The sequence below is a fragment of the Syngnathoides biaculeatus genome, chromosome 6 (genome assembly GCF_019802595.1).
Source record: "Syngnathoides biaculeatus isolate LvHL_M chromosome 6, ASM1980259v1, whole genome shotgun sequence".
NCBI classification, from domain to species: Eukaryota; Metazoa; Chordata; class Actinopteri; order Syngnathiformes; family Syngnathidae; genus Syngnathoides; species Syngnathoides biaculeatus.
The window spans coordinates 31,619,031-31,640,727 of record NC_084645.1 but is presented as its reverse complement, the minus strand read 5'-3'; the positions used below and the strand labels follow the sequence as shown (position 1 = coordinate 31,640,727).

General features: G+C 39.0%; 1 protein-coding gene across 6 annotated transcripts in view; it reads right to left on the bottom strand.

Moving 5' to 3' along the window:
- The window catches only part of cnot1 (CCR4-NOT transcription complex, subunit 1), a 38,464-nt gene extending 19,250 nt beyond the window's left edge, over positions 1–19,214 (bottom strand). Inside the window, exons 1-19 of one of the 6 annotated variants that reach the window (XM_061823477.1) lie at positions 18,940–19,214; positions 16,546–16,839; positions 16,348–16,455; positions 11,389–11,487; positions 11,196–11,264; positions 11,032–11,086; positions 10,723–10,926; positions 8,181–8,349; positions 7,967–8,093; positions 7,779–7,889; positions 7,488–7,658; positions 7,225–7,352; positions 6,879–7,119; positions 5,856–5,975; positions 5,547–5,669; positions 5,316–5,467; positions 2,002–2,152; positions 1,316–1,529; positions 1,040–1,180 (exon numbers count right to left, since the gene is read on the bottom strand). In XM_061823477.1, the coding sequence (XP_061679461.1) occupies positions 1,040–1,180; positions 1,316–1,529; positions 2,002–2,152; positions 5,316–5,467; positions 5,547–5,669; positions 5,856–5,975; positions 6,879–7,119; positions 7,225–7,352; positions 7,488–7,658; positions 7,779–7,889; positions 7,967–8,093; positions 8,181–8,349; positions 10,723–10,926; positions 11,032–11,086; positions 11,196–11,264; positions 11,389–11,487; positions 16,348–16,455; positions 16,546–16,647 (2,485 nt within the window). In that variant the 5' untranslated portion in view covers positions 16,648–16,839; positions 18,940–19,214. The remainder of the gene's footprint in view (positions 1–1,039; positions 1,181–1,315; positions 1,530–2,001; positions 2,153–5,315; positions 5,468–5,546; positions 5,670–5,855; positions 5,976–6,878; positions 7,120–7,224; positions 7,353–7,487; positions 7,659–7,778; positions 7,890–7,966; positions 8,094–8,180; positions 8,350–10,722; positions 10,927–11,031; positions 11,087–11,195; positions 11,265–11,388; positions 11,488–16,347; positions 16,456–16,545; positions 16,840–18,939) is intronic. The other 5 variants (XM_061823479.1, XM_061823480.1, XM_061823481.1 and 2 more) reach the window with 5 other exon arrangements.
- Positions 19,215–21,697: the final 2,483 nt, after the last annotated feature.

Below are 21,697 nucleotides of genomic sequence, written 5' to 3'. Positions count from 1 at the left end.
CGTGCTTTTGTGGCTGTTGAATTGTGTTACATAACCAGCCAGATCCATAAGACGGTCTCTCGTCCCCCTGGATGAAAATGTCCCTCCTCCTCAGCCCAGGGAAGGGGGCTGTGAGACTTATAGCACTAACTGCTGTTTTGCAAGACCGCCAGGGACTTCTGCAACCACTGGCAATGGGCTGCGAAGCTCATCTATTCCACCGCTGCCTCTCAACACAACATTGATGGGTGGCAGATGACAAAACACATTGCCCAAATAACACAAAACGCATACTTCAGGGAAGATGTATTATGTTGTGGATATATTTTCATGGCCAACTGCACACTATGCTATACTGGTATAACTCAGTCAAGTTATTTATGGACAAGGAAATGCAATTCCACTGACTGGCCGCTGCATGGAATAGAGTGCTTGGTCTTTACATGGTAAGGTAAACACCCCATCCTCATTTTTGGCCCTGTTCTCAACTTCAGGAAACCGGTGAAAAAGGTTTTGAGCCATAGCTCAAAAATTCATTGCTATAATTTTCTCAAGTCTATGCATGTTTTCAGCACTTCAATGTATTTAGAAACAAAACAAAAATTAGTTTGTTGCACTTTAAGTCAATTACTATGCTACAATTGTAAAATACTTTCACATTATATGAATTTACAGAATATGACGAACTTTTTGAACTACCAAATGAATTTTTCCGCGATATTCAAATTTATTGAGATGTTGCTGTATACTTGCAAATTCAAAAAGCCTAGAAACTAATACAACTAAAGTGGGGCTGTCAGCTTGTGCAGACAAGGAATGGAAGACTGGCCTGTATTTCCTCTACAAAAATATTTGAAAGGTTAAATGACAGATAGGGCTGATTTGCTCAAAATAAGAGAGATTGGTTTTATACACCATATTTGTCAAGAAAACAATATCACTCTAAGATATAGGTTTGGAAATTTGGAAATTATGGCATAATCTGACAATTGCAGAGGAAAAACAGTGCTGAGCAGCGCAGGGCGGGGCTCTCAGTCACACCACTACCACCGCCACTTACAGGCCTTCATCTTACTCTGCTGGAAGGTAGGTGGGTTCAGGCTTGGTGTGCTCATTTTCCTGGTGCCAAATGGATCTGTGTTTACTGCTGGCATTCCAAGACTAGAAGCAATACTAGTCCCAATGCCAGAGCCCAAGGGACCTGGAAGAAACAGTTTTATTTCACAACCTATTGTTAACTACAGCTTTTTAGGTGTCAACTTAGCCATGTTTTGAATGAGGAAATGACTTTCATTGCTGTTTGTTTATAAAAAAAAAAAAAAAAAAGGAACAGTACCAGAGTCCATACCAGGGAGCTGCGAGGACAAGCTGCCAATACCCCCAAATGGTGTGCTTGGGTTGGTGTTTGAGAGCGGTGGAAATGCCTTTGCTGGCGATTGGGGATTACTGAACGCTGAACTAAGGGAGGTGGGGAAACCTTGCATGCTCTGAGAGTGGGAGGTGGCTGTGCCACCCAAGTTCAAGGAGCCCATGCCTGTGAGAGGGTCCATCTAACAGAAGCAGGAAAGGATATTAGCTTGAGAATGAGGCAGGAAGTGGGTCAGTTAATATAGTGCATTGATTCCTTTTGTTAGTTCTGGACTGACCAGAAAACTTAAATAATGTTTAAGCCTTAAAACAACACTGACAACAATTAAAGCCTTTTCAAAAGGAACGTATTTAAAGGTCAAGAAAATTTTGCAAGATTATATTTAAAAAAAAAAAAAATTTAAACATTTTTATGCAAGCCCCCAAAAAACACTATTCACACTGAAAAACTTTTTAAAATCATAGTTAAAAAAAGCAGGTAAATACTTGAATGCTTAAAAAAATCTTTTGGTTCAAAAGTAGGAGTGCCACAAAAACTATGACAGTAACAGAGTATGACACCTCTAACTGGTAACCATAAGTGACAAAAACAATGTCTTATATAGAGAATGTCATGGCAGAAGAATATGCAAAGTATGTGTCAAAGTTAGATACCTGAACAGGGGAAATGGCATCCAGGCTGCTGGTGCTCGGGGCCCGACCTTTAGGCATGACTCCAGGTGGTGGCTGGCGGGCTTTGTTCATAACATTACTGCAGTTTGCAACCATGGTCAGGATAGTCTCGGACAGCTCTTGCGAAACACTCCTGAGGGATACAACCATTTCATTTGTGAATGTTGCAATAAAATAAATCATACCAGGGCTACAACTAATGATTATGAGTGACGTGTATTTGTTGTGGCGCAGGTGCAGCAATAGTGATCGGGAATAAGTTAACAGGCCAAAAAATGTCCTCAGTAAGAACTGTGCAAAATGTGGAGTTCAGGGTCGCAAAACGAAAATTATAACAAAAAGAATGAGCAGAGAAAAGTGTTTGCTATCTTGAACCGGGAGTTCCGCGATGGTCCCATTCTGCCACTCCATTCATTTCTACTGAGACTTTTAGGCCTGAACACACATACACAAAAATGAAAAATTAAAAAGAAATTCTAACTAAAAATTAAAAGAAATTTTCATGTGGTTTGTTTTGTTGCAAACTTCAGATGTGGCTATGACGCCAGAAGTAGTATTGAATATCTGTACTCTGAAATTTGTTAAATCGCGAATTTAAAAAGTCATGTATCCAATACTGTAATTCTAAACACAGACCACATATACATACATATATACATACATAATACATATATATATATATATATATATCATACATATATACATATATATACATATACATACATATATACATATATATAGATATATATACATACATATATACATATATATATATATATATATATACATATATATTACATATACATATATATATATATCATATACATATACATTACATATACATATATATATATACATATACATATACATATACATATATATACATATACATATACATATATATATTATACATATACATATAATATTATATATACATATACATATATACATATACATATATACATATACATATACATATATACATATATATACATATACATATACATATACATATATATACATATACTATACATATATACATATACATATACATATACAATATACATATACATAATACATATACATATATATTACATATACATATATATACATATATACATATATACATATACATACATATACATAACATATATATACATATACATATATACATTATATACATATATACATATACATATATATACATTATATACATATATACATATACATATATATACATATATATATACTATATACATATATACATACATATATATACAATATACATATATATATATATACATATACATATAATATATACATATACCTATACATATATATATCTATATATATATATAACATATATATATACATATATATATATATATATATATAATATATACATATATATATACATATTATATACATATATATCATACATATATACATATACATATATATATAATACATATATATATATACATATACATATACATATACATAGACATATACATATACAATATACATATACAGATACATATACATATACTATACATATACATATATATATAACATATACATATACATATATATACAATACATATATATATACATTATATATACAGATACATATATATATACATATATATATACATATATATATAGATATATATACATATACTATACATATACATATATATATACTATATATATACATATACATATAATATACATATATATACTATATATATACATATATCTATATATATATATAATATATACATATACATATATATACATATACATATACTATACATATATATACTATATATATACATCTATATATACATATATATATACATATATATATACATATATATATACATATATATTACATATACATATATACATATATATACATCTATATACATATATATATATATATAATACATATATATATATGTATATACATATATATATATACATATATATCATATATATACATATACATATATATACATCTATATATACATATAATATATGTATATACATATATATATGTATATACATATATATTATATACATATATATATATACATATATCTATATATATATATATATATATATATATATATATAAACATATACAAACACACATATACATACACAGTTGAAGTGAGAAGTTTACATAAACTGTGCAAAACCTTTCATTTTTTGTCTGAACTCAAATCAGAGTAAAGCTCTCGTTTCAGGTTAGTCAGGATCACCACAATTTTTTGTTAAATGCCACAATGATTAGAGATAATTTTATATTATTTTCTTTGAGGTCAAAATTTTACATACACAAAAAGTACTGTCTTTAAAGAACATAGTGAAGCCCAGATGATGAGGTCATAGCTTTGGACGCTCCTAATAGATTAACTGATGAACAACTTTAGTATTTCTCCTTTGTCTTATTGGTACTAGCCTATGACACAACCGCGCAATAAAGATGCAGTTGAAACATCTTGATATGGCACACCTGTGAGGTGGGATGGATTATCTCGACAAAAAAGAAATGGTCACCAACAGATTTAGAAATATTTGTGAACAATAAACGGGAATGGCCTTTATTGTGGAAAAAGTTTTAAATCTCGCAGTCCTCACGAAAAATGGGAGCAAAAACAAAAAGTGTTGCGCTTACATTTTTGTTCAGTGTGACTAATTTATGTCTGATGAAGTTGAGAACGCCATCATTCTGGCATGTGAGCATGTTTTGACGGAACTTTCCGCCTCTAAGTGTTGCTGGACAAAGGTATTTTATAACCGATTCAGTGCGGCTACCATTCATGCTAAGGTGCACTCAGGGACACTTGTAAATGGGAATGTGTTCTTTATTTGTACGAATTAGCTATATCAAAATTATTTTGTTAAAACGCAAAGATCACACTGTTATAAAACGGAATTTATTTTCCTTTGTAATATAAGACTACGATTACAGTCAGTCAACGCTGCTTGGAATACGTTTGTCTTTTCACCATTGTTTTACTCACTAAGTTGCATGTTTTTGGTTTTAAGATCTTATTTTCTCTTTTGTATTCATAATTGCTCTTTAAACATCATCCATCTGATACCTCGTTTCCAAGGTCAGGCGGGGCGGTAACCTCCCCAAAAAAATTACTATTCAAAATTCTAAAGCTGTTCCCGCTAATGAAGAAATTATGAGCAAAACTGCTCCTCAGAGAAAAATGTAGTTTTTTGTTAAAATAAAAACAAGAATTGATAAAAACAATTCATTGAAAGACAGGAGCCTCTCACCCAGCGCAAGACTGAAGACAGGCCAGCATAGTGGCTAAGGTCTCTGGAGGTAACTGGGAGCTTTTAGGCTGGTCCTTGTCTAGGGCCAGACCTCCCATAATAGATGGGCATCGCCTCTTCAGGAATGTGACGCAAGCTTGGATAAAAGGTTCCTGATCCAGAGAGAAAACAAAATTACTCTCACAGAGGCTACATAGAGGGTGTGCTTAAAACATTAACATTGAGACATACCCCGTGCTCTCTAATTTTGTCAGTCAACCATTTATCAAGTTTGAGGTATTCACGGCGAGAGGCAAGTGCAGCAAGGTCAATAACAAAGGCAAACGGAGTACCATTCAGCAGCATCGAGAGAGACTGAAGAACAAACAAAATCATATTGGCTTATGGATAAACATTACAAACCAACCAATCAATGGCTGTAATCCCTCCCATTAAATAAAAGGAAGCTTGGTTCACATACTTCTACTCAATTAAAAAAAAAAAAAAATAATGCTACTATGCAATAGGCCGTTTCCATGTTTTTAGTGTGCTTTGACAAACCTTCAAGTCTTGGGCCACATCCAGGATACGAGACAACTTGGCTTGGTCATACTGCTCACCTCTCATATACCACTCAGCCATTGAATGCATAATTAACTGACGGATGGAAGGAGACTGTCCCTGGAAACAAAACCCAGCGGGTTTATTTGTACACAACCAAGGCCAAAGTATAAATATTCATTTAATAGTACAGTGAACCCTGACTCGGTTTATTTGTTTTGCTGTTCCATGTGTTCTAGTTCAAAATTTCAGGTACTGCGATCTCTATGTCAATTTCCATTAGCCTACTGATGGCATTTCAAATTATATTAGCAGTAAGATGGAAAACTCGTATAACAAAATTATACAGTTGGGTTTTGAATTCAGGTTATTTTGTAAGTTTTACAGTAAAAATGAACAGGGACTGAAACTGACATAAACACACTGGCTCGTATTTGGAGAACCGTGATTGAGAACAGGAACTAATAAATATTTTAAAGGGGTTATTCCCACCTAGTGTGTCCTGGCACATTAGTGTGCCGTGAGAACTCTTCGAGTGTGCTGCAGGAAATTATCAAAATTCATTTAATTGGTCATAATATTAAGCATAATCAATCTTTGTTATCTATCCATGCCAGAGATGTAGAGTGACAGGATAAATGCAAATAAATCTTCAATTAGGTGGTAGAAAGTATTGACTGGTGCATCCATTTTTTTGTAGCATTATAGTTTGGTGTGGAAGGAGTAGATTTTTCAAATATAAGATATGTAATTTGGCCCAATAGTGATTGAAAATTACTGCTTTAAAGTAGGTTTTAGAAGGTGTGCTTCAGGCGAAGTTATTTTGAATGTTTTGTATATGGTATCTCTTTATTAGAGATTTTAGCCAAACAAGGGTTACGGAACAAATCCTTCAAAGTAAATGGAGGATGACTGTATTACAGATTAGTCAAAAGATTCAGAGATAAAATGTGTCTGGGAACTGCAAATCAGGGAAAAGAATCATGCACAGACTTTTTTTAAAGCAAGATAAATAAAACCAACCTGTCCATGCCAGGCATAGTGCAGGATTATAGCTGAGTTGGGGTGGTTACCCAGAAAGGTGGGCATTAGGGTGGAGATGAGCTCATGGCGCAGTGTGTGCCAGGAGGTCGAGATCTGCAGCAATGCTAGAACCAGCATATCTGGGCAGTGCTTGATGGGGAAGCTGAAGAGTTGTTTCACCTGCTCGTACTGGCCAACCTCTGATAGCCTAAGGAGGCTTTCCACCAAATCCAGACTTTTCCTGTGACAAGTTCAAAAGTTTCAAATGTGGGCCGCATTCAGTGTATAATTTCAATTACAATAGTTAAGAAAATAATACAAGTCTTGAAATGGACCCATTCCTTACCATGTTGCAATCTCCCTGTTGTCATCCTCTGGTGGCGCTTTAAGGATGTCGATTGCCACTGTGTGGCAAGGGTAGTCGGCAAAGCAGAACACCTCAGGGCTCATTAGAGAGTGTTGAATAAATGATAACTGGAAGAAAAAGTAGGTATTCAAGCATTTATCGAAAGGTGAATGCGACCCATTGAGTCAGCAACAGGTTACCCCATTGGGTCAACTTAAAATGTAAAACCAGACAAACTAATAGAGAACTCGCTGAAATGTTACCTGTCCTTCTGCGTGTTTCCATGGCCGATATATGAGATCTACAGGAAAAACCTCCATGCCCAAACCCCGCTGAATGCCATACACTACTATATGCAGCCCCTTACTGTCCCGGATTAGGAATCCTGCGTGATCCAGTTCGTACGTCACCTCTTTGAAGTTCAAATTGGGATTCTAGGGTATTAACATGGTAAACGTCAGTGGTGGGTGCAAGTAAAGCATTTGAAACAAGAAAAAAATGATACATTCAGAGCACCTCTATTTGAAGCATGAAGTATGAGTGTGTTGACTTACCACTTCTTTAACTACGTCAATAAGCACCTCAACATTCCATGTGTGTGCCTGTGAACTGTCATTCTTATCCTTTCCATCACTCCAGATGCCACTTCCAGGAGCAGAGATGGACTAAGAGGATTTAAAAAGCACAAGGTACAATGTATAGAAACTATGTGGAGTCAAACTACATACATCAATTAACTCACCTGTAGAGGGATACCATCAGTTAGGCCCGAGTGTGTACGAGCCATCATGCCCAGGACTCTGGCTACCTGGCTGGCTGTCACCTCCCTCACCCCATATTGGTGAATGATGTTTCTGCACTCGTCCAAACTGTGGAGAAAAGACACACAAGTAAGTCCTACCAACCAAGAGGCCCACTGAACTTGTGCATCAACTTAAGCAGAAAGCAAAACATACCTGGCACAGAAGCCATAGCCTACTTCCTGCATGAACTCAGCAAGAGAACTCTCCATTATGGTCTTGGCTAACTCCCCCGAGTCAGGCAGGATCCTGTCCATGAGAATGTCCCGTTTTTCAGGGTATAGGAGTGGTGCGAGCACCACAGGGCAGCGCTCCTGCGGAAAATCTGAAACGTAAACACAGGAGACGCTCACTTGTACCATTCCAAGCAATGAGTCTTCAGGAAAAGCAAGAACAACTCCGCTGAATGAAACATCATCAGAAGCACTGATCTCTAATTCCAACCTAAATACTCGACCTTATATGACCTGATCGGTATCGGCGAGTAATTACCATTTAATAATCGGCTTTAATGTCATTAGTTGGCTTCAAAAGTCATACACTTTTTTTTTTTTTTGGGGGGGGGGGGGTTGTCTTGTTCACCTATTAGGTCCAGCAGAATGGAGGATCTGTATCCCTATTATGCTGAAACAGTTTTATTGTGTTACAGTGGAGTTTTTAAGATTCCTCTTTGTTTCCTATTATAATTGACCCCTCCGTGGATATTGCGCAATCCGCGTCACTGACCAATCAGAGGCCAGAGATCTGCATAAACCAAAGCCCGTTTTTGCTCCCGCCATTTTCTCAGACAACATTGCATGGTCCAGTATAGGTTTTGTTAGCGTTTTATCGCGTATTTGGGTTATTTAACAAAAAATATGGTTAAGAGGTGTCGTCACGGACTTTGTAATAGTGACGACAGGTATCCCGAAAGGCTAGTTGGTGGAGTTCGATTCGTACCCTTTCCAAAACCGAAGACCCAGTACGAAAAATGCCTTCGATGGATCAAACTTTGGGGAAGACCGCATCATCAACTAAATCTATCTATCAACCGGAACAGATATGTTTGCCCGAATGTATGCCTTATATTTGATTTTCAATACATGTCTCGTATCAATGAATTCGAAGTTCTTCGCTAGCATAACGCTGCTGCGTGTGATCAATTGACACACTTATTTTTGTTGAGCGATATTTAGCGATGATCGGACTGCACAAACATGTAGCTTTCTTGCTGGCTCGCGGCCGAAGCGTAACCAGACTGTGTTTGCACGAAGATATGCCCTAAATTTGATTTTAAATACACGTCACGTATAAATGAATGAGATGTTCTTCGCTAGCATAACACCGCTACGTGTGATCGATTGACACACTTAGTTTGTTGAGCGATATTTAGCGATGATCGGACTGCACAAACGTGTCGCTCTCTTGCTGCCTCGCGGCCGAACCTTAACCAGACTGTGTTTGCACGAAGATATGCCCTAAATTTGATTTTAAATACACGTCACGTATAAATTAATGAGATGTTCTTCGCTAGCATAACACCGCTACGTGTGATCGATTGACACACTTATTGTTTGTTGAGCGATATTTAGCGATGATCGGACTGCACAAACGTGTCGCTTTCTTGCTGCCTCGCGGCCGAAGCTTAACCAGACTGTGTTTGCACGAAGATATGCCCTAAATTTGATTTTAAATACACGTCTCACAAAAATGAATGAGACGTTCTTCGCTAGCATAACACCGCTACGTGTGATCGATTGACACAGTTTGTGAGCGATATTTAGCGATGATCGGACTGCACAAACGTGTCGCTTTCTTGCTGGCTCGCGGCCGAAGCTTAACCAGACTGTTTGCACGAACATATGCCCTAAATTTGATTTTTAATACATGTCTCGTATAAATGAATGAGACGTTCTTCGCTAGCATAACATTGCTACGTGTGGATGATTGAATGAAATCAGAAGCATGGCGTCTCTCTCAGTTAAGAATGTATTGTATTTGCCATCTTATAGACGGGACACATCCTCCACAGATGGATCCAGGAACGCCCGCCAGGCCCACTGAGAGCCCCAGTAACTGCCCAAATGTGGAGGGCCGCAGGGACCCAATGAGCCTGTCCCCGTAAATATCGCACTTAATCCAACCAGACCGCTCAGATTTAAAAAAAATAAATAAATAGTCACTGTCTTCCCAAAAATTACATGTATATATGCACAGTTTGGGAGCCAGCAACAAAAAGATGGCCCTTTCAGTACACCACTATATAATTGAATTACTTAACAGTACTTCCAAAAAATATATGCAACAATCCTGATAAATGATAATGCTGAAATTTCTCTCTCCCTCAAACTTGAATCAAACATACTGTAATCAACTTGGCGCAATAATACTTCTATAACTGACAGATCCAGAATTTGATATATAGTACCCTTTCATTCGTGCTCAGTATACAACAAAAACAAAATTCCGATATGTTTGGAGGTGACTATGCGTGCTGCTTTTTTTTTTTTTTTTTTTTAATAGTAAGCCATTGACTTCTTAATTATATTTGGCATGATAAAGTGGTGGCATTGAGAGATAGATTAAGTCAGGTAAATCCACCACTGAAGTCCCAGATAAAGCTTGACCCGCAACTCACAAATTTCCAATGAAAATTTTAAGGGACCCATTTATCATAGTTGACATCTGACCTTAGAGGATCTTGCCCAGATTCACTTACCTCGGCACAGTGTCTTCAAGAAGGCGTCAATCTGCTCCTGTCCAACCCCACTGGCACCCTTCTGGCCAAACAGTAAATGGGATAGCAGTAGGTGTAAAACCTCTATAGCGATGTCTTGGAAACCACCTTCTTGGTTTCCACCAAGATCCGCGTCAATGTATGACCGGAGGAGGTCAGGAAGCTTCTGCTTAATGAACTGCGCAGCTGAGCATGTAAAAAAACAGAATTTGTTTTTCAAGGAAGTGTTGGTTTTTTTTTTCTTCCAATGATTTGCTCTTTTATCAAGCTTTACCTAATAGGAATACTTACCAAATAACCGCAGGTCTGCACTGGAGGAGTTGAGAAGCGCGAGCCCAAATATCACCTACAATGAAAATGATCGAGAAGAACTTTCATGATCACCCATTTTACAAATGCATTTTATGAGGTGTTATTTTGTGACGTAAAGACAACAGCAGGCACAAATGGCTTACCTCTTGGACCTTGCTGAGCTTCAGAACTTTACTTAGTTGAGTGAATAAATGGACAGATGGTTTCAAACTCTGAAAATGAAAGCAAGATCTATGTTAAATTGGTACTACTCAGCATAAAGTAAAATTGCTGTGGAAACGCTTTTTTTACTTTGAACTTTTAATACTAAGTAGGAGGACAAAAACTACTTCATACCTTTTGGTAGTGCAGGGGACTGTCAATGGCGTAGCACAGAGTTGAAATAAAGTTGGGCTTTGATATGAGCGACACACACTCCTGGATTAGAAACTGTGTCTTGGGCAAGTTGGAAACAACATGTCGGGGAGGAGACAGCAAATAAAACAAAAGCATATGAAGGCCAATGGAAGGGGAAAAAAATAATCTTACAACAATCAATAAGACAAACTAGTATGCACACGTCCCATGGCAATAATCTGTGTTCGAAAATTAATTTAGTGTCCTCTCACTATTCCTGAGGCAACTATTTTAACAGTAAATGCACTTTACATGATTAAAATGATTTGAATACAAAGAAATAAAACAAAACAAGAAAAAAAGAGAAAATATACAAAATGAAAAAATAAAGTACAAATAAAAACAGCATATAGTGAGTCTTTGCTGGAAGCGTCAATTGACAAAACAGCTCAGTGACAGTGAAATTTAAGACCACAAAAAAATTTAAGCAATGGATTGACTAAGATAAATTGAAGATCAACCACACCACCTAACTCTGCAGTACCCATTTTACTTTTAGTTTTGTAAACTATCACCAGACAACATAGCTTCGTGGGTAACTTGAGGTCATTATTCCATGTCTCCACCACGCCCAGTATATTTAAATACAAAAGCAAGTTTATTTTTAGTATTCTCGTGTCTTTTGACATAGAACTGTAAATATCTGACAGCCAATAAAGATATTTAAAAAAAACAGCTCTGGGGCAGAGAAGATGGCTGATAGACCACGTAATGCGCGGATCAGACAAATTTGCTCTCATGTTTAGACTGTCAAGACTATTGAAATAAAATCATGTACTCCGATACCACTGCATGATGTCTTTTTTATAATCATAGGACTTTATCTGGTCAACTCAAATGCGACTGGATACACTCATTATCATGGTGGTGGTGACACGAGTTGATCGCACAGACTATAAAAAGTGTGTTGGTTACAGGTGCTCAAGACGGGAGAGGACGTTTATAAGGCTTGCTTGAGGTATGCTCGTACTTTCATTACTATACGGCTCGCAAACTATTGCTAGTGCTTTTGCTCGTGGTTATATGTAAAAATGCTGTCATACTGTCAAGTCACACTCTAAAGCGGGGTGGCCAACTCACAGCTCCTTGCCTCCTTTCGTGTGGCTCTCGTGGAGACACAAAAGCACATCGAAGTTGTTTATGTGCCTGCACATGCGCTGCTTGTGTTCATTACGGTAGTTGCGTGCAAGCGTTGTTTGCGTTTATGACGGTATTTGCAGGCAACCTTTGCTTGAGTTTATTATGGTTGTTACGGGACTTGTAACAAGCTGTGTGTCTGCGTGTGTGGGGATGGATAAGTGACAAGGACAGCGCACAATGTGCAGTGGGGGGTGAGAAGGAAAAAAAAAAGCGCAATGACTGGGGAAAAGTGCCTTTATTTTTCCCGCCACCCAGCTCAGCTGTGCAACGAGAGCAGGAAGATTTAACCCCAAGCAGGACAGCCTCGGCATGGAGAATATCTCTCCCCAGCATCTCCTGACCATCGTCACGTGACTGGAGCGGGAAAGGTTAGCACAGTGTTTTTGCAAAACTGGCATTCCCACTGAATGAAAATAGCTCAAAGTTTCCCAGCCGTACGGTGATCTTTGGAGAAAATGTCAATTTCACAGTCAAAATGCCAGGAAATAATGCACACTTAAATGAAAAATGTGGATGAACACAGGATATTTTTACCAGGGCAGGAGGTATTTATTTATTTTTTTATTTTATTTTTTTTTTGTTAAGTGCAACAGCAAGCTACTCTGCCTTTTGTGCCTGATGTGTGAGCATTTTAGTGTTCCATAGGTGAGAATTGTGTCATAGAAGACAGGACTTGGTTGAACTGGTAGTTTGTGTGAGAAAGCACTTTTTTTTTTTTTTTTTTTTTTTTAAATCACGGGCCTGTGACCTTGGTACGCTGTAGGAATCAATTTGTCTTGTGACGGTGTGTGATATTTACAATAAATGTGCCTATTCAATTACAATAAAGTAAATTAATTTAGCACCCTTTATTTCAGTCAAATTGTAATGTTGATTTGACCTGCCTGATTAGAGTACATGATATGACCAGAGCAGTGAATTTTGACCTTTTTAAAGCCAAGGCAGATAATTTACAGTTGAAAAATCTCACAGACCAACAAATAAAAAATATAAAAACTAAATATATTAATTTCTGTGAGTACTTAATGCCATCTAATAGAAGAAAAGATTGAAAGAAATGTGGGTGAATTGTTCAAGAAATGTATTCTTAAATTCATTTTAACTCAATGGTGTCTGTCCATTACCATTTTTTCTAGACCTTAAGTTTTAGCACCTTATAATATGGTACGGCATGGTGAGCAACTGGTCAGGGCGCTGGCCTCACAGTTTTGAGGACTGGAGGTCAAATGCCAGCCCCACATGTGGAGTATGCATGTGCTTTCTGTGCCTGCATGGGTTTTCTCCGGGCACTCTGGTTTCCTCCAACATCCCAAAAACATGCATTAATTGGACACTCTAAATTGCCCTAAGGTGTGATTTTGAGTGTGACTGTTGTCTGTCTCTATGTGCCCTGCGAATGGCTGGTAACCAGTCCAGGATGTACCCGGCCACCTGCCCAATGATAGCAGGAATAGGCTGCAGCACTCCCGTGACCCTTGTGAGGATTTGCAGCTCAGAAAATGGATTGATTGATAACATGGTGCAGCTTATGTGTTAAGTACAGTCACCCTGTAATTGCACTTTATTATCCCGTGTGTCTTGTGTCTAAAATCTAGTAATACCAACATACAGGCAAAACTTAAATCTGTGAAGCCTGTTGTGAAAACAGTGACGTAGTAAACCTATGAAGAAAAGTTAGAACTTCAAGATTGTTTACAAAAATTGGAGTGTCTCAGACATCAACTGCCGACCTGTATGAATATACGGACTGTGTCACATCCAAAACTAGTTTCTGTGAAGATTTTGTGTACCACCAAAGATATAATCGCACTTAAGATAATGAAGTGGTTCGCTACTAAACTTTAAGAGGCTAAAGTGGATGCCGATCAAAGTGACTAAAAACAAGCCGACTGAGGAAATTAACAGTGCAAAGAGAAAAGATAGAAATACAATTTACTGATGAGTGAGTGAGTCTGGCGTGGATTATAAACGTGAGTCAATCCCAAGAGACAATTCCACCAGGGAGAGAACAAAAAATGACTGGCTGACGACTTGAACACTTTAATACAGATTTGATTATGACACTTTTCAACCCCAGCCGGCCGACCACCATCACGCCTCTGAATCCAAACAGCATGTGAGATTTATCTTCAAACAACAAAAGATCAACAAAGCGGAGGGCCCAGACCTTGGGTCCCCATCCTGTAATATCAGCGTGGTCTAGTCTTCATACTGATCAATAGATCTCTGGAACTGTGCGAAGTACCATCCTAATTTAAACGCTTCACCATCATCCCGGTGCCCAAGAAAACTGCAATCTGAGGTCTGAATAGCTATCTCTGGTCATCAAGTCCTTTGAACACTTTGTGCCAGACCACCTTGACAGTCACAGGTCCCCTGCAGTTTACCTACGCCGCAAACAGATCTGTGGATAATGCAGTTAACATGGGACCGCACTTCTTCCTTGAACACCTTGACAGCACAGGAAACTATGCAATGATCGTGTTCGTTGACTTCAGCTCTGCGTTCAATACCATCATCTCCAAACTCCCCTCTTCCAAGGTTTTAGAGCTCAGCATCTCACCTGCCATCTGCCAGTGGATTTACCGTTTACATCTTAGATTTACAGAAATCTGATTGGTCTGCATTGCTGTGCTTAGACCAGCTGATTAAAATTCTTTGTATGATAATGTTTGGAAGAGGGGGGAGTGAGAAATATTTCCTTCTACCATGACCAAAAACCTCCTCTCCTGCTGTTGACCTGTTCCTGTCATTTCCCACGGTTTTCACCTACATGACCAAGGTTTTGCCACTTACAGATGATCATTACATGACAGTAAGTACAAACAGCAATTAATGTATCAAATTTTTCTGACATTTTTGTTTGTTGGTGCACCGTGAGAGTTTCCAATTGTAAAGTATGTGCCTTGGCTCCAAAAGGTTGGCATTTGCTTCTCTGGTTAGATGTGCTTAACAGAACAGCAGCATGTTTACATGTAACCACAAGCGCGAGTACAAGCTTGCTAGACTCCGTAACATTTTGTTGATGGCTTGCGACCTGTATTGTATTAAACGTAACTGGACATAGCTCAAGCAAGCCTTAAACGAACATCCACCCATGTCCTGAGCACCAGGGACCACCACCACTTTTTTTATCCCCCATTTTGTTCTTATAATAAAGTCAGCGCAATCCACTCGTATTGTCTCCTCCACAGTAAGGAATGTAATCGGTCACATTTGAGTTGACCGGATAAAAGCTCAGTTGTCATAAAAAAACGGGATGCGGATCGTATCGGATTACAAGATTTTATTGCAGTGGTCTGACATAGTGCAATCATGAAAAATCAAGCAAAATCTGAGCCAGACGTCTCAGCAGTCTTCTCTCTGCTATGCCGGCGAGATCGTTTTTTTTTTTAAATAACTAACTATGAGCCGTCATTTACCACGTCAAAATGAAAAAAAAAAAAAAATAGAAATACTAGTTTATAAAAATAAAGTAGCTTTTAAATTCAATGCAAGAGGCAACGCAGAGTAAATGTCTTTGGGATTATTACTACTTCAATCTTGAAAAAGTCACTTTTATCACACCAAATTTTCCAATTTTATTCGTGTACGATTCTTACTAACTCCTGGAGTGTAATTAATTTTCTCTTGCCAGTGTGGCCCTATTTCTCTTGCAATACTTAACGTGTTAACCTGACAAAAATAGTGGAAATAAAAACATAGCGAATATGAACAAAAGGGTATTCACTGGTGTTTGTATTAAAAAAAAAAAAATACCTGGTGAAAATCCTTGCCGCTGCTTTTACCATCGCCACTGAAATCCACATGAGAGAAAAGACAGCGAAGTAGATGCCTGTCTGCCTCAGGACCGTGACGATTTACAATCTAGGAAAAGGCCCAGCCAGTTATCACCACACCTTCACAGACTAGATGTTCTTTGATGTCAAATTATTATTTTTATTTGAAAACACTCACATGTTGTATTTCTTGCTGGCTGGCTCTGTAGTTTTTCTTTGTCAAATTGTCCACCAAATAGCTGATTTGAGACAAAGCCAGCGAGAGCGAGTCAAGATTCATTGCTGGTTGGGGCGGAAGCAGGCGGCCGAGCACGGCGCAAAATCACCATTATTCCCCTTTAGTCACTTCAGTGATAAGTTACTTTTCCTCCCCCCCCCCAAAAAAAGGTGTGAAAAAAAAAAAGCTGATATCCAAATAAGATGTTCTGTCCCAGTTCCAGGTAGTCTTTCAATGTTAAATGAGGTTCAGCGTCTGTAAAGACAGATTAAAAATTAATATTGGACATTTAATTTATGAGACAAAGGCAAACAGGCATTTATGTACATGAAATTAAGATCTCAACTTCAATGCGGGACAATAAAGCAGAAACCTCGAGAATTACCACATCATTTTTTTTTCTGTAGATAACTTTCCTAAAAATACCTCGTCACTCTTACCCAAATATTTTAATGCTCTTTTTTGAAATGCCCGTAGATGCCGCACAAAAGCCCTGCTCTTTGTACAGCACCCATGTTATCGACGCAGTCGCTAGTCATGGCCACCAGCTATTAGCTGCTCAGCTTTAACGCGAACAATCACCTAATGGAAGGTTCCAGTTGAGGACTGACATGCAGGGAAGGCTCCTTGTGGGTTCTAAACTGATGCAATCAGAATGGTGAACGTCAAGATGGAGCAGAAATAGGTCTGGATCACTACTGGCCGTAGTGGAAGTTAACAGGATCCACACAGTCGCTTTATGTAAGGTACAGTGCCCAACTACAGATCTGGCCATTTGCGATTATCACCTTAAAATGAGTGCATTTATGCACCATTGAGTCAAAGATGTCAAAGGAGTTGAAGTAAGTAGTAATTGGTAAATTTTCAGTTTCATGACCAACATGCCAGTGTCCCCGCACTTCCAATGATATCTTTTGTATTAAAGTAAATTCATAGGGTAATGTTGAAAGACGAGTTTGAAATGCTCAAAAGTGCCTTGAGATAATAGTTTGGGGGTATTTAGTGAGATCATAGTTTGGGGGTATAAATTTAGGGTAGAAACTATTAATATAGGCAATTATAAACTTTCCTTTAAGTGGGGGTGCGTCCATTTTTGATGAACATTTCATTTTTCACGCTGGGACTAGGTCCTAACTAAACATCACAGGCATTTGTGGCCTATGAGCATGACAGCTCGAAAATACCCGTTCATCACATTTCAACGTCTGTTAATGTAATATTTAACAAATTGGGCACATCCATACGAGGCTGCCGTTAGCTCAGACAAGGCCTCAGATGAGCTAAACCACACACAGAACCGACATCTCGTTCCAAATGAGCCTGTTCTTTACCAACTAAACAGGCAACAGCGAACGAACATAACGTTTATAGGAAACCCTAACTAGGAAAATAAACACTAAAAAGCACTCAGTTAAACAAAGGGCAAGTGCATGGACGACAGCAAATGGTTCACAGAACTCACAAACAGGCAATCGAACGGTTGGTTGCTGTAAATATCACCCAACAGCCTCACTCGAGTCTAAATTTTACACATATGATGATCAACCGATGATGCATTTAGCTACTCAATTCAGTCGACAACATTTCTAGAAGAGTTCGTTCGCAGTGTCGTATAAAGCATACCTAGTCAGCTAGAAGCAAACTACACAGTAGCCTGTTTATAGTTGATTACCTCTAAAGGAAATGGTAATAATTATAATTTAACAACATGACGGCAACAAAAACAGGCCGTTTATAAAGCCAGTTAATGTAAATATTTGTAAAATTGCGAAGCGAACCAGTGCACCAGCGCTTCACGCTAATACATGATGATGAAGCTAACCGTGCTAGTATGATGGGCCCGACTAAAACGGCTAGCTTTGTTTGCGCCCAACTTTTGCTAAAGTAAGCCTTTCCTCAAAAAAATTCTACATGGGATTATTCGTAATGAAGCCAACCGAATGGGAATAATAAAATGGCAATAAAGCTACGTAACAATGCCGACAGTTTGGGTACTGCTAGCATTAGCCTAGTTAGCTCATCTCAAGGAGCCCCGTCTAACCTACGAAACTGCAAACACTTGAACCAAGCATATTGTATTCAATATACAGTACCTCCACCATAATTCCAGTATCAAAGTGGGGTTTGCACAATATACATATCCAGTATAAAGTGGAATTGAACATTATACGTACAATTGTCAAATTAAGCGATTACTTTGATAATGTATGACAGCTGCTTTCCAGTAAATAGTCCATCCCCGACCCTGGTGGCTAACTGCCGTCCTGTTGATTACAAATCGCTCGCGTTCGTTGAAATAAACGTAAACCGGAGCGACAGAGAGACTTCTCAACGGGGACATATTCCAAATCTCACCGTGCTCCCGCGAGTTATTCAGTTGCTCATTCTTCCTTCGTTCTCTCCAACCAAACTTGGGCGAAATAGAAGAGGGTCACGGCGCCTCCAAGTGCAGTTTGATTTTCAAAATAAAATGGCGACTGTCACTGCCGCTGCGCGTTCTCGCGGTAAGAAGAGAGCCTGCGTGAGTATGCTCGATTGGCGTGCGCGTGCCACACGCCCACTAGAGATGCTCGTCTTGGGTGTTCAAATCTTTGTGCGCCGCGTGTCTCGCTTTATTCCATATGTATTCTATACCGTGATTACTAGGTAGAAGGATAGATAGATGGATGGATGGATAGATAGGTGTGTGAGTCGGGAGGTACAGGTCTGGCCTGTCCATAAAGTGTGGTTAGCAAATCCCAAGGGGACCGCCTCCTCAAGGGGGCGCCAGAAATCAGGTGTGGGAACAAAATGAAAGCAAAGTTTTTTAAAATTTTTCTTGCATGCGTATTTATATTGAATCTATGTTGCGGAGCTGATGGAGATTCGTGTTTGCTGAAAATCTAATTGGTGGGCCTGAAAATCGGTTTGTAGAAACCTTCAGCATTAACAGGTATTACCAAATATTTTTGGGTGGGCCAGACAAGTTTTTAGGCGGGGCAACCCCCCCTAAAGTAGGCCTCCAAACACCACTGTTTAGAGCTCCTTCCATCGTTGTTCTGCAAGTGGCTGCTTCAGTCACACTGGCCTATGTTGCCAGGTTGACTTGAGTGGAATGAAAATGTTTCATTTTTCTTTATTTCTTGCCTTCTTTCCTTCTTTCTTTCTTTCTTTCTTTCTTGCACATTTCCAACTCTAAACGAGATGACTTGTCAAGTCATGTAGTCCAAGTCTAGTCTCTTGGCTACCAAATCTAAAGCCAAGTCTTAAGTATTTTCCAAGCAAGTCATAAAACTTGCAACTGAAGTCAACTCGGGTCAAGTCGATTGACTGGAGTCCTCCAATCTCTGCTGTTCCATAACTGTGGGTGGCAGTGCAGAAGCCAGGGCTCACGCAGACACATTTACAAAAATAGGCAGATAGCAAAAGACTGACTTCATTGTTTTGTATCACACTTGACACTCTTTTGCCTGGCAGCTCCATCCTCAGCACCCTTCTACCAAATACTCACTCTCTTGCCTCTGGACATGTCCAAACCATGTAAGTCTGCTCTCTCTAACCTTGTCTCCAAACATCCAACTTTGGCTGTTCCTCTAATGAGCTCACTTCTAATCCTACCCAACCTGGTCACTCCTAGTGAGAACCTCCAGATCGTTTCTGCCATCTCCAGTTCTGCTTCCTGTTCCATCTCTAATCTGTACATCATGGCCGGGGCTCACCACTGTTTTATAAACTTTGCCCTTCATCTTAGCAGAGACTCTTCTGTTCCATAAGCCACCAGACACTTTCCGCCAACTGCTCCACCCCCCGCCCAGTTTGGACCAGTTTCTTCACTTCCTTACCACACTCTCCATTACTCTGTATTGTTGACCCCAAGTATTTGAAGTCGTCCACCCTCGCTATCTCTTCTCCCTGGAACTTCACTCTTCCTCCTCTGCCCCTCACATATTCACTCACACAATATCATTACTTCCGTCCTTCCGGTTATCAGACACTCCATTGAACAAAACTAACCCCAGCAGGCACAAGATGTGGATTCAACATTGAATTAACGTTGTTTTAGGTCGCGACGTCGAACAACCTAAATTCAACGTAAATTGCACAGTTGAATTTTTACATTGTGAAATAACGTTGTTGCAATGTTGATTCCACGTGGATGAAGCAACTAACGTGATGTGTCAGTTACTGTCTGAAAATATTCACATTCCTACTTTTCAAATCGTCAGCAATGGTTCATTGTGATTGACAATTTTTATTGTAATTAATCTATCTAAGCTATCATTCCGTCTGTCCAGGATGTGAGCTCCAACAGTGACCGCTAGTTTCATTTCATGTCAGCTGTACATTCTCTGCCCGAGCTGTAGTGGGAACTTCCACGGGGTCAGGAGGTAACAAAGACACTGGGTCAATGGATGAAGTTAACGTTCTGTGTGTGTGTGATAAATTTGCATGTTCCGCCTGCCAGCAGGTGGCGGTGGTTTGTTTGCTAATGTAGTTGACTGAAGGAGAAGAAGAAGTCAGATCCCACTGAAACACAGGCTGTACGTTGTCGATTAAAGGGCTCCTGTCATGAAATGGATGATTTTTAGTATGTTATTAATGAAAAAACGTCAGCAAATATGGGCCCATGCGTTTTTTTCACCACAAAACATGATTTTGACGTATACAGCTTTCTGTAACTCCTGCCATGAAAATCCTCTCGAGGGATTTGTTTTCGGGAAGTGACGTAAAGGACAGCGGCGCCCCCAAGTGGACTCGTTTGTTTCCATTAGTTTTACCTCCGGGAAGGTAGCTCGTTGTTCCTTCGTGTTAGCCAAAATGCATTGCATTGCTGGACATTGCCTGAACACTCGGGAGAATGGATTTAGCCTTCATAAGTTTGCAAGAGACCCGGTTCGTTGTGAAAAATGGATTGCACGGATGCAGAGGACGAGAGCTTCGTGGGTTCTAAATAACAGGTGGGTAGTAATGCGCCCCGCCTCGACGGTGTTCAACAAGTACTGAGGCGGCTTTGAACATCCCCCTAAAAGCAGCACGGCTCGGCTGATGATATGCCACCACGGCACCAAAAATCAGCCATACCGGCTGAGGCGCCGCGTTCGGCGGTCATTGCTTCTGCGAAGGCTGCGCATTG